Below are 19,108 nucleotides of genomic sequence, written 5' to 3'. Positions count from 1 at the left end.
GAAGGCGGCGCTGGGCACCAGACGGCGAAGGGAGCGGACGGGCACCCTGGATTAACGTAAAACCCCTTGGACACCTTAGGTAGGTGAGTGACAGCTTATATAAACCTGGTTTTTGGGCTAATAGAGCCACAAGCAGGTTTAATAAGGGCAGTTTAGGATTCATGTTATTAGTACGGACATGGCCATATGTTTAGCTTATAGGGCTCAAATCTCATGACAGAATCCCTTTAAATTAGGTGGAAGAAGTTGGCATAAGGTGTGAATATGGAGTTGTGAGTCCTGTATGAGGTTTTCCAGCACTGTTTTAGCTGGTTACCCACATTTCGCTTTCCCCAGCAAAACTTCTAAACGCTTGATATAGACGTATAAAAAAAATGGGTGAAGAGCTAGCTTGCATATGAGTAGCATGCTAGCTCTGGGATTAGCACTGGTGCCTTGCATCTCTGGGGTCCTAGGTTTGAATCTGACCACTGGCAATATGGAGCTGCATGGAGTTTGTATGTTCTCCTCGTGTTTGCTTTGGTTTCCTCCGGGTACTCCGGTTTCCTCCCACACTCCAGACATACTGATAGGGACCTTAGATTGTGAAGCCTATTGGGGACAGAGTGATGCTAATGTCTGTAAAGTGCTGCTGGAATATGTTGGCGCTGTATAAGTGAGTAAAGTAAATGAATTAAGGTTATGGCCACACTCCCAGGTTTCCTGATGCAGTTTTGGAAGCCAAAAACCAAGTCATATCTGTCATAGTAACATAGTTTGAAAGGCTGAAAAAAGACATCCGTCCATCCAGTTCAGCCTGTTGTCCTTTATATTCTTTCTCCATTTATCAGCCACTCACGGTCTTGGCTTCGTAAAACTGCATTAGGAAACCTAAAAGCATGGCCGTCCCTAAAAGAAGGAGATAAAATTATTTACTTAACAATGTTATTTTCCAGGCTCTCCCTGAGGGTCAGACAGCATCCTGGGATACAGCAAAAGAGGATGAAAATCGCAATAAGAACAGATATGGGAACATTATCTCATGTAAGTTTGACTTTATGACTGAATGAGGATTACGTAGAAGTCACTATAGAGAGCCCAATATATCTAATCAAATTTCTCGCCACCTCTCCTGACCTGCCAAATACTTGCCTTCCCCATAAAATACTAATTCTGGAGCACCTCTTCTCATAACTGTGTTGTGCGGTTCCTCTGTTATTCCTCCTGAAGGTACATGAATAAACTGACATCTGGGTGGTACCAGTGTGTGTCCCTGCACATTCTGACATGGTACCAGTGTGTGTCCCTGCACATTCTGACATGGTACCACTGTGTGTCCCTGCACATTCTGACATGGTACCAGTGTGTGTCCCTGCACATTCTGACATGGTACCAGCGTGTGTCCCTGCACATTCTGACATGGTACCAGTGTGTGTCCCTGCACATTCTGACATGGTACCAGTGTGTGTCCCTGCACATTCTGACATGGTACCAGTGTGTGTCCCTGCACATTCTGACATGGTACCAGTTGGATGTGTGTCCCTGCACATTCTGACATGGTACCAGTGTGTGTCCCTGCACATTCTGACATGGTACCAGCGTGTGTCCCTGCACATTCTGACATGGTACCAGTGTGTGTCACTGCACATTCTGACATGGTACCAGTGTGTGTCCCTGTACATTCTGACATGGTACCAGTGTGTGTCCCTGCACATTCTGACATGGTACCAGTGTGTGTCCCTGCACATTCTGACATGGTACCAGTGTGTGTCCCTGCACATTCTGATATGGTACCAGTGTGTGTCCCTGCACATTCTGATATGGTACCAGTGTGTGTCCCTGCACATTCTGACATGGTACCAGTGTGTGTCCCTGCACATTCTGACATGGTAGCAGTGTGTGTCCCTGCACATTCTGACATGGTACCAGTTGGATGTGTGTCCCTGCAAATTCTGACATGGTACCAGTGTGTGTCCCTGCACATTCTGACATGGTAGCAGTGTGTGTCCCTGCACATTCTGACATGGTACCAGTTGGATGTGTGTCCCTGCACATTCTGACATGGTACCAGTTGGATGTGTGTCCCTGCACATTCTGACATGGTACCAGTTGGATGTGTGTCCCTGCACATTCTGACATGGTACCAGTTGGATGTGTGTCCCTGCACATTCTGACATGGTACCAGTTGGATGTGTGTCCCTGCACATTCTGACATGGTACCAGTTGGATGTGTGTCCCTGCACATTCTGACATGGTACCAGTTGGATGTGTGTCCCTGCACATTCTGACATGGTACCAGTTGGATGTGTGTCCCTGCACATTCTGACATGGTACCAGTGTGTGTCCCTGCACATTCTGACATGGTACCAGTGTGTGTCCCTGCACATTCTGACATGGTACCAGTGTGTGTCCCTGCACATTCTGACATGGTACCAGTGTGTGTCCCTGCACATTCTGACATGGTACCAGTGTGTGTCCCTGCACATTCTGACATGGTACCAGTGTGTGTCCCTGCACATTCTGATATGGTACCAGTGTGTGTCCCTGCACATTCTGACATGGTACCAGTGTGTGTCCCTGCACATTCTGACATGGTACCAGTTGGATGTGTGTCCCTGCACATTCTGACATGGTACCAGTTGGATGTGTGTCCCTGCACATTCTGACATGGTACCAGTTGGATGTGTGTCCCTGCACATTCTGACATGGTACCAGTTGGATGTGTGTCCCTGCACATTCTGACATGGTACCAGTGTGTGTCCCTGCACATTCTGACATGGTACCAGTGTGTGTCCCTGCACATTCTGATATGGTACCAGTGTGTGTCCCTGCACATTCTGACATGGTACCAGTGTGTGTCCCTGCACATTCTGACATGGTACCAGTGTGTGTCCCTGCACATTCTGACATGGTACCAGCGTGTGTCCCTGCACATTCTGATATGGTACCAGTGTGTGTCCCTGCACATTCTGACATGGTACCAGTGTGTGTCCCTGCACATTCTGACATGGTACCAGTTGGATGTGTGTCCCTGCACATTCTGACATGGTACCAGTTGGATGTGTGTCCCTGCACATTCTGACATGGTACCAGTTGGATGTGTGTCCCTGCACATTCTGACATGGTACCAGTTGGATGTGTGTCCCTGCACATTCTGACATGGTACCAGTTGGATGTGTGTCCCTGCACATTCTGACATGGTACCAGTGCAACACGCCAGACCTGCAGGGTATGACGACGTGAGGTCACAGTTATGGGCAATCGAGGGTACTCACTATATTTGAAGAACCCTGGGCAGGCGCGTGGCAGTGAAGGAGAGGTAGACACAGTTCCTCTGGGGCACGCTCTGTAGATAGGGACCAGGCCTGATGGTAGTTGAGGTGCCCTGGATGTTACAGGTATTTTGTGTGCCTGGGGCAAGGTCCCTGTGGTATTCGTGACGCCAGTGCCTTTGGACGGTGGCACGCCGGTTGGTGGTTGGAAGGATAACGGTACACAAGTATGCAGTGAACCAAACGTAAACTTTACTGGACAATCCAACTTTGTACAGCAGGGAGTAGTATAGTCTTTAGATTATTACAGTTCCACAAAAAGGGGCTCATTCACAAGTATGGCAGGCAATAGAAATGCAAGTTACACTGAGGGTAAATTCCACAAGCACTCAGCAGCAGGTTACACTTTTACACTGTTCTTTATAGAACTCCTACTCTGGCTTGATAACTCCCAAGGCCCGGATGCCTAAAAGGGTGGCTTATATCCTTGGTTACTTCCTTCCTCAGGTATTAAACTACTTGCAATAGTTCCTGAGTTCTTCTGCCTATCAGGGGGACTTGGCTTACCCTGAGACGGCTCCTCTTATCAGGTGGGTAACTGTAGGTTTCTCCCAGGAGGTTGGATCCTGCAACTGGGGTATCTCGACTGAGCTAATCCTAGCCTCAGGAGCTTCAGGTGGACGAGCTGACTCCTCTAGTCCCCTGGAATGAACTAACACTTCCCTGTCTGGGCCTTCCTATATGTAACTAGGGCTCTCCAGCTCCCTCTAACGTCTGGGAGGCTAAACTACACCCTGACAGGCCTGACACCCAGATAATACAGGGGAAAACATGCACATGACATTTAATGCAATGCAACACATTAACCTGTGCAGTGCCCACCTTTACCTGGTGGGACACTACATACCCCCACGCTATAACGTTGCCCGTCCTCGGCGCAACATGGAGGGTCCGCCCATCTGGAAGCGGCAACCTGAAAGATAACAGAGAACATACATATGCAATATTCACCACATTAACAATGTAACAATTATTAAATGCACTGAAAGGAGTGATGACAAGGGGCGTCGTTCTCTTCTCTCAGGATAAAACAATGGGAACAGGGGCGCTGACCTGGCACAGCGTGTCAATAACCAGGATAGTCCATATAAGATATAGGTAAACATAAGTCCTTGGAGGCTCAAAGAATAACATGAGTCCGTACCCAGGCTTGCAACGGTTAAACAGGGGTTTCCCGTGAGGGGCTACCTGGTCCCATAACGTAGTCCACAAACCTCACAGGACGATGCCCCCTGGTAGAACGGGTAGACCTCCTTACTGGCAGGGATTCTTCCTGCCTGGCTTCAGGAATGTCAGAGGAGCCCATTGCCTCTGGAGCTTCTTCAGGAGGCGGAGGGCTAACAGGAACAGGAGCAGGAACCAATAGATTCAACCAAGGCGTGAGGGCCCAGTGGAGCGGCTCTTTATCATGGATTAAGTTCTCCACAGCCTGCATGGGGTCCATAGGTGGAGCCGGCAACTCTTCCTCAGTAGGCTCGGGTTCCATCTCCTCCGCCGCTGGTTCTCCTTCTATACAGGGCTTGAGGCGGTTCCTGTGAACAACTTGGGGACCTTTTCCTTCCCTGGAGATCTGGTAAATGTGGGCCGCAGCATTAGGTATGGCAGTGATAAGATAGGGAATCCTTTCCCATTTGCTGTCCAACTTGCTGGTCCGGTGGTTGTTTTTCAACCATACCTTGTCTCCCAGAGCCAGGGGTCCCGCATGGGCAGTCTGGTCAAAGTCTTTCTGCTGCCTTTCTCGGACAATCTCCATCCGTTCCTGGACAATCTCCTTAGCATTAAGAAGACGCCTTTGGTGCTCCACTACCCAGTCAGTCTTGGGCAGTGGGTTGATCTCATCCGGCACTTGTACCCCTAGGGAGTGGTCCGCAGGCAATCTCCCTTGTCGGCCGAACATCAAATAGAACGGGGTATAACCGGTGGAACAGTGGATGGTGTTGTTGTAAGTGTACATAAGCTGCGGCAACAAAGTAGGCCAATCTCCCCTCGTCTCAGGGGGTACTGCTCTCAGCATTTCAATGAGAGTCTTATTCATTTTCTCACAGAGTCCGTTACCTTGCGGATGATAGGCGGTGGTCCGGACCTTCTGGCAGTTGTGTAGCAGGCACATCTCATGGAACAGCTGTGACTCAAATGCGGACCCTTGATCGGTGAGGATCCTCTCTGGGCAACCGTAGGGCAGCAGGAAATGCTTCCAGAACGCCTCCGCTGTGGTCTTTGCTGTCAGGTCTTTCACAGGCACTGCTACGACAAACTTAGTGAAGTGATCAATTATAGTCATGGCATATGTATACCCTGAGCGACTCGGCTCTAACTTTACATGATCAATGGCAACAAGTTCTAAAGGAGCCTTACTTACGATGGGATGGAGAGGCGCCCTCTGGTCATGGCGTTCAGTTCGCCCCACAGCACAGGCAGTGCATTCTCGGCACCATTTCTCGATATCTTCTCTCATCCCGATCCAATAGAATCTTCTGCGAATGGTAGCCTCAGTCTTTTGCACACCGAAGTGTCCGGACTGGTTGTGGTACATATCCAGCACCAGGCTGGCATCCCGACGTGGCAGGAGAATTTGATACACTCTATCATAGGACACTGGATCCAGACTCCTTCTGAGCAACAGGCCCTTTTGAAGGAATAGTTGATGGCGATGTCTCCACAGTCTCACTAGCTCTGGGTCTGCACTCTTCCTGCGGATCCTCTCAGGGACTTTTCCACTGGTAAGGAAGTCGAGCAGTTCACCGAGGACTCTACTTTCGGACTGGAGCTTAATCCATCTTTCTTGATCGCCTCTGGACTCAGGACCATCTGATGAGGAAGGATCAGCAGCAGGGGAAACTTCAGTACGTATGTTATCCTGCTGGGTAAATTTGTTATAAAACGCTGGCATCTCCACCTCTTCCCAGGCATCCTTCGGCTCATCTGGGGCTTCTGTAGTGGGGAGTCGTGACAGAGCATCAGCGTTCTCATTGGAGCGGCCTGCCCGGTACTTCACGGTAAAATCATAGTTGGCCAGGCGGGAGGCCCACCTTTGCTCCAGTGCCCCTAATTTGGCTGTATTCAGATGTGCCAGGGGATTATTATCTGTGAAGGCAACAAACGGTGTGGCAGCGAGATAGTCCTTAAACTTTTCGGTCACAGCCCACACTAAGGCAAGAAACTCCAGCTTGAAAGAACTGTAATTCTGGTCGTTCTTCTCAGCTCCCTTCAGGGATCTGCTGGCATAGGCAATCACCCTTTCTTTGTTATCTTGCACTTGAGCCAACACGGCCCCCAGGCCTCTTTTACTGGCATCTGTGTAGAGGTGGAATGGCTTCTGATAATCTGGGTAACCCAGAACAGGGGGTTCAGTCAACTTCTGCTTTAGGAGTTGGAAGGCAATTTCCCGCTCTTCATTCCATTCAACAGGAATAGGAGTCTTTGGGCTCTTCTTTGGATGCCCCCTCAAGAGTTCCTGGATGGGATCCGCAATTTGTGCGAAATGCGGGATGAATCGCCTATAGTACCCTGCAAAACTGAGAAAGCTTCTCACCTCTTTCACGGTCGTAGGAGTAGGCCAGTTACGGACAGCCGCAAGTTTGTCAGGGTCAGGCTGTACTCCTTCGGCACTGACAATGTGCCCGAGATATCTGACGGCTGGTTTCAGCAGGTGGCACTTGGATGGCTTGATTTTGAGGCCATATTTAGAAAGAACTTGAAACACCTCACCCAGGTGCTTTAGATGGTCCTCATACGTCTTGGAGTATATAATGACGTCATCCAGGTATAATAGCACCGTCTCAAAATTCCTATGGCCTAAACAACGTTCCATCAGCCTCTGGAACGTCCCTGGAGCATTACACAGTCCAAACGGCATATAATTAAATTCAAACAGGCCCATAGGTGTAGTGAAGGCAGTCTTTTCTCGATCTTCTGGGGCCATGGGTACCTGCCAGTACCCGCTGGTTAAGTCCAAGGTGGAGAAATAGGCTGATGACCCCAGGGCAGTCAAGGACTCCTCAATGCGTGGCAATGGATATGCATCCTTGTGGGTGATTTGATTAATTTTCCTGTAATCCACGCAGAACCTTATGCCGCCATCTTTTTTTCGAACAAGTACTAGGGGCGCAGCCCAGGGACTATGGCTGTCCCGGATTATGTTAGAGTCTTTCATCTCTTTTATCATCTCTTTCACAGACTGATAGGTAGTAGGTGGTATGGGTCTGTGCCTCTCCTTAATAGGAGGGTGAGAGCCAGTGGGTATGGTATGTTTGATCACACTGACCTCTCCATAGTCTGTGGAGTGTTTGCTGAAAGCCTGGTGGTGCTCCTTCACCAGCTTCAGGACCCCCTCTATTTGCTCCTTTGGGGTGGATTCGTTCCCCACATGTAGTTCTTCCCACCAGGATGCCGTAGGGGTACTGCTGTTCTGCGCGGTCTGGAACGCCTCTGCGGCAGGCAGACGGATCACATCCTGGAAAGACACCTGTAAAAGCTGAGCAACGGGGCAGTGTTTAAAGAGGGTGACGGGATGATCACCAAAGTTGATTAAACGAACAGGCACTTTACCTTGGGACACGGTCACCATGCTCTTGGCTGTCCGTACGAAAGGATGATCCTTAATAGGAATAGGTTCCACTAGGGCTTGATAGTCCTGGCCCTGGATCCCTAATACAGCACGGCACCACAGGATGATCTGGGAATTTGGAGGCAAAACTACCGGCCGGTTATCCCGGACCCGGACAGTGCAAATTTCTCCTTTCTTGTTGGCGAACCTTTGTTGAGCGCACAGCACGCTAATAGTTTTCTGAATAACTCTTCTAGACGCAGGTGAGGCGGATGATATGGTTTGATTCAACGCTTCAAGCACTTCGGAGTAACAATTTTTAAGAACATTAGTCCCTAAGATCACGGGGTGTCCTCCTTTACCTCCGGCTTGTACCACAATCACGCCTTGCTGTGGCAGGGTGGCTTCTCCCACCTGAAGAGTAGGTTCCCAATACCCATGCACTTTCACTGGCTTACCGTTGCTAGCGATAATATCTAGCCAGGACTCTGGTGGCTGGGTGAGGAGACTTGGATCCCAGAACTTGTCAAAGGCAGGCCGTTGAATGGTGGTGACCTGTGACCCGGTGTCCAACAGGGCTTCAAAGGGTATCCCGTTGATACATATCTTAATTTTCGGACGGGACCCGACATACTTAGGCATCCAGTTTGGATCCTTTGGACCTTCTGTTCTACCTCCCGAGGGGCGGTCCTCTGCCTCAGGGGTTAGTCGTTTAACTGCCAGCACATGGATTCGGTATGTCCATATTTCTTGCAATGCTGGCAGGCAGGCTGTTTTCTACTTCTGGGCCGGTACTTCAGTCGCCCATCAGGCTCTTTTGGATACACATCCCCATATGCAGGTGGGAGCCTGGGAGGAAGGGGATCCTTATCTTCTAGTAACAATGGTCTCTCCCACTCCTCTATCTTCTTGCACACCTTCTCTAGACTCAGAGTAAGATAGTTCACTTGCTCCATTAATGCTGCCACTACATCCGTGACTGGAGCTTGGGTGGCTTGACTGACTCCTGCGGACCCCACATTAATAGTCTTTGGCTGACAAGCCTGGGGTTCAGGGAAGGTTGCTGGCCCTGGAGCAGGGTTCTGGCCCAGTATGCTGATGGCCAACTCTTTAAAATCCAAGAATGTACAGTGAGGGTGTTGAGCTGACAACATCCGCAGCTGGCCCTTTAAATGTTCAGTACTTATGCCTGCAATGAATTGCTCTCTAAGAGTCCGGTCCTGGTCCTCAGCTTCTTTAGGATCCACTTGGACTACAGCTCTCAGCGTCTCCTGTAAGGACAGGGCAAAATCACGGAGCGACTCTCCAGGCTGCTGTTTTCTGCTGAAGAAACGCATTTTAACTTCTGACACCGTTCTGGCTTCAAACGTGGTGCCCAAACGTTCAAAGATCTGTTCCAGGCTATTTTTCTCAGAACGGGGCCATGACATTACTTCCCTGCGGGCGGCCCCTTCTAATTGAGCTAAGAGGATCTCCATTTGCTGCTCAGCATTGATGGGATAAAGCCGGAACAGAGCCAGTATTTGTTCCTTAAAGTCTTTTAACTTGTGGGCTTCCCCTGAATAACGTGGGAACCAGGGGGCCCCGAAATAGTACGGCATGGTTAGCGGCATCAGGCTTGGCGGTGCCGCGGCGGCAGGGGCCCCAGAGTCGGCTGCGGGCACTTCAGCAGGCGCGACTGGGGCTGCCTGTGCGATTTCCTCAACCGCGGACATGGCGTTGCTAGGTGAGTATGGCCCTTTAAATGTAGCGGAGAAGCCGGTAAAAGTTTTTAAAGTCAGTACTCACTCCGGTGGTGCTCGCTCCAAGTCTCGCGAGATGCGCAGCTACGGGTGTCGGACGTCTTGCGTACCGCGTCAGCAGGTAGGCGCGGCCTCTCGTAGCTCCGGGACTCCGGTGGGCGGGGTTCTTCTTCCTGGTTGGCTGGGCGATGGCTCCGCCTGATTCCTTTCACGCCAAAGTCCTCTTTTTCGCGCCAAACAGCTCCACGAGGCGCACTTGTAATCCGATCAGGTTAAATGAGCAATATGGCTGTCTATTCACTGACAGCAAGCGGTGACTCAATTCGGCAGAAAATAGTCCATACAATGCAATCTTCACACCGCAATTATTACAGTTCACTTTGGCCCAGCAATTTTTAATAAAACAATTGGGGCATGTCACTTTAAGACAATTTTTAGCACACAGTTTTTGTATTCGCTATGGCGCAGGAATATTCGTATCCTGTTCGTGACGCCAATTTATGCAACACGCCAGACCTGCAGGGTATGACGACGTGAGGTCACAGTTATGGGCAATCGAGGGTACTCACTATATTTGAAGAACCCTGGGCAGGCGCGTGGCAGTGAAGGAGAGGTAGACACAGTTCCTCTGGGGCACGCTCTGTAGATAGGGACCAGGCCTGATGGTAGTTGAGGTGCCCTGGATGTTACAGGTATTTTGTGTGCCTGGGGCAAGGTCCCTGTGGTATTCGTGACGCCAGTGCCTTTGGACGGTGGCACGCCGGTTGGTGGTTGGAAGGATAACGGTACACAAGTATGCAGTGAACCAAACGTAAACTTTACTGGACAATCCAACTTTGTACAGCAGGGAGTAGTATAGTCTTTAGATTATTACAGTTCCACAAAAAGGGGCTCATTCACAAGTATGGCAGGCAATAGAAATGCAAGTTACACTGAGGGTAAATTCCACAAGCACTCAGCAGCAGGTTACACTTTTACACTGTTCTTTATAGAACTCCTACTCTGGCTTGATAACTCCCAAGGCCCGGATGCCTAAAAGGGTGGCTTATATCCTTGGTTACTTCCTTCCTCAGGTATTAAACTACTTGCAATAGTTCCTGAGTTCTTCTGCCTATCAGGGGGACTTGGCTTACCCTGAGACGGCTCCTCTTATCAGGTGGGTAACTGTAGGTTTCTCCCAGGAGGTTGGATCCTGCAACTGGGGTATCTCGACTGAGCTAATCCTAGCCTCAGGAGCTTCAGGTGGACGAGCTGACTCCTCTAGTCCCCTGGAATGAACTAACACTTCCCTGTCTGGGCCTTCCTATATGTAACTAGGGCTCTCCAGCTCCCTCTAACGTCTGGGAGGCTAAACTACACCCTGACAGGCCTGACACCCAGATAATACAGGGGAAAACATGCACATGACATTTAATGCAATGCAACACATTAACCTGTGCAGTGCCCACCTTTACCTGGTGGGACACTACACCAGTTGGATGTGTGTCCCTGCACATTCTGACATTGCCCAATCAGTGCTGACAATGGCAGACTATGTAGAGCCACACACCCCTAGTCATAACATCAAGTTATTCATATACCAGCAAGAGGATTAAGAGAGGAACATCACAACGCAGAGTTATGAGAAATGATACCCCAGAATTGATATTACTTGAGGGATGCCACAATTTAATAAAACAGACACATGGAGAGGTGTCAGGTCCTCTTTCATGGGTGAATGAATCTCTGGTATTTGAAAACTTTGTCTTGCCAATAGCTGGATTGTGACTTTGTCGCTGACTTTATCACTTTGCCACCGGTGACATGTATCATTGCCAGTGAACCGTACAGCGCAGAGTCAGTTATTCCTGCCTGTCACTTTGCAGCTGACCTTGATGTGACATCTCAGTGTCTCTTTCCCTCAGATGACCATTCCCGGGTGCGGCTCCAGCTGATAGATGGAGACCCTCATTCAGATTACATTAACGCCAATTATGTTGATGTGAGTTATACATTCCACACGTATTGCAAAGTCATATAATAGCACTGTCAATCACGCTATATGAATCAATGGCCTTTTTTTTTTTTTTTTTACAGGGCTATCATCGACCTCGCCATTATATTGCCACCCAAGGTAACATCTTCAAAAACTGAACTTTGATCTTTACTCTTTAAAGAAAATAAGGGGTTTCAATTTATATTTCACTGTTGTGTGTGATGCATTTGCCTTGGCCACTGGGACCCCCACTGATCATGAAAAAGGGGACCACATACCCCACAGCCACCCCCACCACAATCAATGGAGGGACAAGAGTCAGGCATGTGCACTACTACACCATTCATTTCTATTGGACTGCTGAAAGTAGCCGAGTGCTATACTTCCGTCAGTCCCATGGAGATGAATGGAGCAATAGTTTGCATACCCGACCTGCCCCTCCATTCATTTTGGTGGGCCATGGGATCCCTGTGATTGGTGGCAGTCCCAGCAGTCAGACCCAACCACTAATCGAATAGCCATCCTATCCTGTGGCTAGGGGATGACTTGTTACAACCGGAGGATCCCGTACAATGCATTCCCTACGTGTGCACAATTAGTAGTTTGGTTTATAAGAGAATTGCGTAAAAAACATGTATCAAATTACATCAGAATGGAAGATTGTTATGGTCATCCTCTAAGCTGGGCAGTAACTCTGAGAGAGTTATATATTTTCCCAAAACTAAATGAGACAACTGCGTGTATGCATAACCATTAAATAATCAAGGATTAAAACGTATTTGTCAGGTAATAGGCATCAATGTTGTATGTATTAGTAGCTAATGGAAGCCATGATGTCTATGTGACATGTTCCATTGTCTTATTACACTGTTCATTCTCTAGGTCCTATGCAGGAGACGGTGAAGGATTTTTGGCGGATGATCTGGCAGGAAAACTCAGTCAGTGTGGTGATGGTGACAAATCTGGTGGAAGTTGGAAGGGTATGAGACCGAGAGTTGATAAAAGTCGTGATGATCATGTTAAAGGAGTTGTCGAGGATTTTTTAAGTGATGGCCTATCCTCAGGATAGGCCATCACTAGCTGATCAGTGGCTCTAGCTGATCAGTAGCTCCATCAACGGAAGTCAATGCTGTAGCTACACAGCAACAGCAATGCAGTAGCAGCAGGAGCTTGCCACTATAGCACTGCTCCCATTGAAGTCAAAAGTAGCTGTGAGCTCCTGCCACTACAATTTTGATACCACCAAACACCAAAAAAGGCAATTGGGATAAAAAGTTGAAAGCTAAAAACATTGTAAGTAATTATTCTAATTGCCAGAAGATGACTCAATAATTATGGAGTTTTCTGGGATCTGCGTATTGATGGCTGATAGCCGTCTTCAATATTTACCATGATCTGTCTACCTGTACACCATACATATGGTAGTGGCAGTTCATGGTTTTGGAGCTTTGTCTTATAGCCTCTTCAAACAGCTAATCGGCAAGGGTGCTGAGATTTGGACTCCCAACAATTTAATGATACCTATCCTGAGGATAGGCCATCAATATGCTATTCCCAGAAGAAGAAAAAAACTTAAAATTTTAACAATCTAGCTCTTCATCCATTTCACAATAAACACTAAAAAGCTTCAAAATAAAGACACTGCAACCTCACCTTTATACTATGCGTATACTGTATAAGAGAGTCAGCAAATCATGGTCTTGTTTCCTCCATCTTCCCTTTTGTATGACCCATGGGCCAATACTCCACACCCATGTTTGCACATAATGTAGTTCCTCTGGAGAAGGAAGTCCTTCACTGATTCTCATCTCCTTTTAGTAAAAGGCATAGGACCAACGTGGGCTCGGCCGCCTCTCTACAAGGGCCCTATGGCAGACACATTGCCTGCCTCTGTGTTATATGCACACTTGTTCCATACTATTCCATCATTTCAGACTAACCTGAAATTCTTATTTTTCAGTTGTGTTGGTTTTAGAATATCTCACAAGGAATTTCTATGTCTCACTATGAATATACAGTTATATCATGAAGTGGTTGGTTCTCATGAACTAAAATACACTTTCTGGATTCATATTTAGGTAAAGTGTGTCCGGTATTGGCCTGATGATACTGAAGTCTATGGTGACATTAAGGTGTCTCTTATAGAAACAGAACCATTGGCAGAGTATGTCATCAGAACATTTACAGTGCAAAAAGTAAGTAATAAATGTGTTAAGCTAATGTATATACCTTAATAATTACTTTCCAATATTAAGACATTAATGTATTTTCTTTGTTTCTCAGAAAGGATCTCATGACATCCGGGAGATTCGTCAATTCCACTTCACCAGCTGGCCAGATCATGGTGTGCCATGTTATGCCACCGGTCTTTTGGGCTTTGTCAGACAGGTGAAGTTCCTCAACCCACCAGATGCGGGACCTATCACTGTGCATTGCAGGTAACAACATTTTCCACATACAGTGGTTCACACCACCACAAAGATCCATTATGCCCTACATGGGCATTAATTGCCCCTTACTTCATGGCCCTGATCCATACCCTAGAACTGGATACAAAATACCCTTTGGTATGCTTACCTAAAAGGCCTGCATGAGCGCTCACTGTTCTGTTCACAGTGGGGCCCCGTTCTTGTGATAGGTGAGGGTCCCAGAGGTCAGACATTTATGGAATATGTCAAAAGCTTTGAAATGGGAATAACCCTGTAAGTGTCAAGTTAAAGTTTGTTGCAATTGCATTGCGTCAATTTAACATGTTCTACATAAGTAAAGTCACCAATATCACTTGGTCTAAGATTGTTGTATTCCTCTGAAGTGAACTTTTAATAAGATACTGTTATGCCTCCTTTACACTGCCCAATTGTTGGGCCGATTATCGGGAATGAATGTTTCTTTGAACACTTGTTCCTGATAATTTGCCCATCTAAAGGTGCTGCAGATCACCTGATGAATGAGCAAAACGTTTGTGCACCAGGTGAAATGATCTGAGGTGCAGGCACCTCAATCATCGTTTTGGGGTGGCAGATCGTACTGTCTAAACAACACTCTGCTGCCCAGGCACAATACAGCTGTATGAGGATGAGCGATAGCAAGTGTAACTGTAAATGTAAGTGTAACTGCACATTTAATCTGGCTTTTCCATGGTAATTAACAGTAGCAGACCTCTTTTTGACCCAAGTCCCTCTGTCCCTCTTTGATCATTAATGTCCCACTTTTTGATCTGAGGAATAGATTTGCATAGTTACATTTATAATATTGATCCAGAAAGTGTTTGTTTCCTCTCTGTATATTTGAGACCATCTTGTATATTATTTTGTTATTTAATGCAGCTGGGATTTTAAAAATTTATATATTCAGATTATTTTTGCGCTGCTTCGAGGAGAAAACGATTTAAGTAAATAGATATGCAGGAAAAATGGATCTTTCACACAAAAAAAACATAATTGTCACTCTTTGACCATCCAAAAAGTTGGGAGGTATGCAGTAGTATAAATTATACCCATAGATTGTGCCATTATTAACAATGACTTCATCCCACAGCGCTGGAGCTGGAAGAACTGGCTGTTTCATAGCCATTGATATTATGCTGGACATGGCGGAGAATGAGGGAGTGGTGGACATATTCAACTGCGTACGGGAGCTCAGAGCTCAAAGAGTCAACATGGTACAGACCGAGGTAAGCAAGATAAATTTCTCCAAAGCTTCTTAGATGAGGTTATAACCTGTAATGTTCACTAGGTAATGACTGGCCTACACTATAACATCTATAATGAAACGCCTACCTGCTCAACAGCAGAATTAATGGGTGGCCTTCCTGACCTGCAGGCTGTGTAACCGTACATGTGATTTCTTGCATGATTATCTTTATTTCCCGTATATACCATGAGGTATAGTTAGGCACAGTACAAGTGATGTGCCATCTGTTATTTTTATGTTTTTTTTTCTGCATCTAAGTAATTACCATAAGTGAATGTGCATCCAAGATGTAAGGCGGTGGCAAACATGGAGGAGAGGTGCTACATAGCTAAAATAAAACTAGGCCCCTCATGATGCTGGGTTTTGCCGCACAAGACAATAGGACATTACATTTTCCCCCTCTCCTTATGACATTTTCATGGACCAATTCCATAGTTGTGGGTTCCCTCTTAAGAGGGGAGTCCTGCGCAAATTCTCACTACCAAATAGCAAATAGAATGGGACAAACCAAGACTAGCCCCATATCTCATTGATATAGCTTATGCAAAATTGCTTAAACTTCATTCACACATCCATGTCCATGATATGTCCGTGACGGAAAGGATTGTGTTTCATCCATGACACTGTCCGTGATCCATCCATGTTTGATCAATAGTTTCATGATTTTTCACTCTGTGTATTATCTGTATTTCATGGACACTACTAGGCTGAAAATTCGTTTCCAGAGCATATTCTAGTAAAAATCCATGAAAACCACAAACCAAACAGGGATGGCATCCATGTTGTGTTCATGGTTTTCACTGTCCCATAGATTATAATGTCTGTGCGGGATCCATAATTACAGACAAAATAGGACATGCTTCCGTGGTGTCACCACAGTCCAATGGTCCATGGCAATACACTGATGTGTGAAGAAACACATTAAAGTCAATGGGTATGTGCAGGGGCCAACTGGGAACTTAAAGTGACTCTGGAAAGAAAACTAAAAGTAGCCCCATTTTGTAGTTAGGGCCAATTTGACAGAAGGCAGGGTCAACAGAAATTAAAGGGAGGGTCAGCAATACCATATTGCGGCATATGATACAACTCCAGCAGAGCCAAATATCACAGTACAGCACAAAACACCTCCCCAAAAACTGCCCCCCTGTGGTGGCCAGTGCCAGCTGCCACATTCTGTATTCCTGCTCCAGTTGTCTCAGGATGACAATACAGTTGAATTCAGGGGTCAGGAGGGGAGAGTCAGATCATTACTTAACCGGCTGGTGGCCATGAGGAGGGCTCAGGTGGCCCCCTGGGCATTGGCCCACCGGGAAATTTCCCTGTCGGGTCTGTGGCCAATTTGTCCCTGGGCATGTGGACGGGTATGGACAGCACATGTCTGGGATTCACTGATGTGTGAAAGATGCCTTAGTAAATTCAATGGTAAGAATAGTTGACCTTTTTAGTATAAACATAACATAAAGATTAAAGAAAGTAATACCCTCGAGCTACCGGTATGAAATGGCAGAAGACACAGTAAGACAAAGCCAAATGGTCAGGGGGAATTTAATTAAAGTTGATTTTAGTGGTGACCACACCAATTAATTGATATCTTGAAACAACATTATAACATGCTGTTCCAATTAATTAATTTGCTCTATTTTCTAGGAACAGTATGTTTTTGTTCACGATGCCATCCTTGAAGCTTGTTTGTGTGGCAACACTGCCATCCCAGTATGCGAATTCCGTTCTGTCTACTACAACATCAGCCGCATAGATCCACAGACGAACTGCAGCCAAATCAAAGACGAGTTTCAGGTGCGTTACAGAAAAGGGGATGCGTGGTCTGTAAATGGTCATCTTTCTACATGTAACATAGTAACATAGTATATAAGGCCGAAAAAATTAATTTGTCCATCCAGTTCGGCCTGTCATCCTGCAAGTTGATCCAGAGGAAGGGAAAAAAAAACTGTGAGGTAGAAGCCAATTTTCCTCACTTAAGAGGGAAAAAATTCCTTCCCGACTCCAATCAGACAATCAGAATAACTCCCCGGATCAACAACCCATCTCTAGTAGCTATAGCCTGTAATATTATTACCCTCCAGAAATACATCCAGGCCCCTCTTGAATTCCTTTATTGTACTCACCATCACCACCTCCTCAGGCAGAGAGTTCCATAGTCTCACTGCTCTTACCATAAAGAATCCTCTTCTATGTTTGTGTACAAACCTTCTTTCCTCCAGACGCAGAGGATGTCCCCTTGTCACAGTCACAGTCCTGGGGATAAACAGATGATGGGATAGATCTCATCCCCTGATTTATTTATACATAGTAATTAGATCTCCCCTCAGTTGTCTTTTTTCTAAAGTGAATAACCCTAATGTTGATAATCTTTCAGGGTACTGTAGTCCGCCCATTCTAGCTATTACTTTAGTTGCCCTCCTCTGGACCCTCTCCAGCTCTGCTATGTCTGCCTTATTCACAGGAGCCCCGAACTGTACACAGTACTCCATGTGTGGTCTGACTATTGATTTGTAAAGTGGAAGGACTATGTTCTCATCACGGGCATCTATGCCCCTTTTGATGCAACCCATTATCTTATTGGCCTTGGCAGCAGCTGCCCGACATTGGTTTTTAACTGCTTAGTTTGCTGTTTATTAAAATTCCTAGATCCTTTTCCATGTTAGTGTTACCGAGTGTTTTACCATTTAGTGTGTACGGGTGACTTGCATTATTCCTTCCCATGTACATAACCTTACATTTGTCAGTGTTAAACCTTATCTGCCACTTCTCTGCCCAAGCCTCCAATCTATCCAGATCCCTCTGTAGTGGTATACTGTCCTCTTCAGTTTCAATTACTTTACACAGTTTAGTGCCGTCTGCAAAAATGTATATTTTACTGTGCAAGTCTTTTACAAGATCATTAATAAATATATTGAAGAGAATAGGGCCCAATACTGACCCCTGAGGTACCCCGCTAGTGACAGTGACCCAATCTGAGTGTGTACCGTTAATAACCACCCTCTGTTTTCTATCACTGAGCCAGTTACTTACCCACTTACAGACGTTTTCCCCCTGTCTACTCTTAGTGGGATCATGAAATTCTACAGTGTGTATGGGGGACTCCCAGCTCTTCCTTGATAGCATATGGGAGAAAGTAGGATAGGACATGCTGGATTTAAACATACCTGATCTCTTGTTCCCATGGGACATAATATGCTGCTAGGGGTTTCTTGCATTGACAGAATCCTCTCTTTACATTAATAAAACATGCATGCTAGGCCGAACATACAGGTTTGTGGTACAGTCGGGAAAAATAGCCAAGCAAGTTCTCAAGGGTACAGCCAGAAATAGCGGTTATCCATTAATCAGCATTATTCACATATCCACAGGATGGGACCCCCACTGATCACTAGATTGGGGGTCCTGAGCCTCCCATTCCTTACCACTTTGTGACTGTAGTGAGGAGAATAAATAGATGGGATCAGCTGAATACAGTTGGCTATATCTGTCTGCCCCATAGACATTGAATGAGATTAAAATGTTCTAATTGTTTGAAGTTGTGCTTTTCTATGGTAGTAGGAGGGTTGGTTAGGCTACTTTCACACTAGCGCCAGCCTTCTCCGGCAGGCTTTTCCGACGGGGGAACAACCTACCAGATCCATGCTACCGCTAGTGCACCGTGCCGCCAGAAGTACACTTCGGCCCCATTCACTACAACATATCATAGTTTTATTCCGGCTGCCTTTAGACCTTGAACATTGTGACTCCTCGAGCGAGGCCAGAAGACTGCAGCATAGGACTTTTACCCCGGAACCATGACAAAAACAGGGCTTTGGATGTCCTTCCCCTGGACCGGTGC

At 46.7% G+C, this 19,108-nt stretch overlaps 1 protein-coding gene across 1 annotated transcript in view; it reads left to right on the top strand.

Moving 5' to 3' along the window:
• PTPRT (protein tyrosine phosphatase receptor type T) overlaps window positions 1-19,108 on the top strand; it is a 374,586-nt gene that overhangs the window by 340,648 nt on the left and 14,830 nt on the right. The window contains exons 21-28 of the mRNA XM_044296567.1: window positions 936-1,023; window positions 11,504-11,580; window positions 11,676-11,712; window positions 12,457-12,554; window positions 13,653-13,769; window positions 13,858-14,012; window positions 15,112-15,247; window positions 16,915-17,064. Of these exons, the coding sequence (XP_044152502.1) occupies window positions 936-1,023; window positions 11,504-11,580; window positions 11,676-11,712; window positions 12,457-12,554; window positions 13,653-13,769; window positions 13,858-14,012; window positions 15,112-15,247; window positions 16,915-17,064 (858 nt within the window). The remainder of the gene's footprint in view (window positions 1-935; window positions 1,024-11,503; window positions 11,581-11,675; window positions 11,713-12,456; window positions 12,555-13,652; window positions 13,770-13,857; window positions 14,013-15,111; window positions 15,248-16,914; window positions 17,065-19,108) is intronic.

Source organism: Bufo gargarizans, chromosome 6 (genome assembly GCF_014858855.1).
Source record: "Bufo gargarizans isolate SCDJY-AF-19 chromosome 6, ASM1485885v1, whole genome shotgun sequence".
Lineage (NCBI taxonomy): Eukaryota > Metazoa > Chordata > Amphibia > Anura > Bufonidae > Bufo > Bufo gargarizans.
Note: the sequence above shows the minus strand (reverse complement) of the source record. Positions and strands in the feature narration are given on the sequence as shown.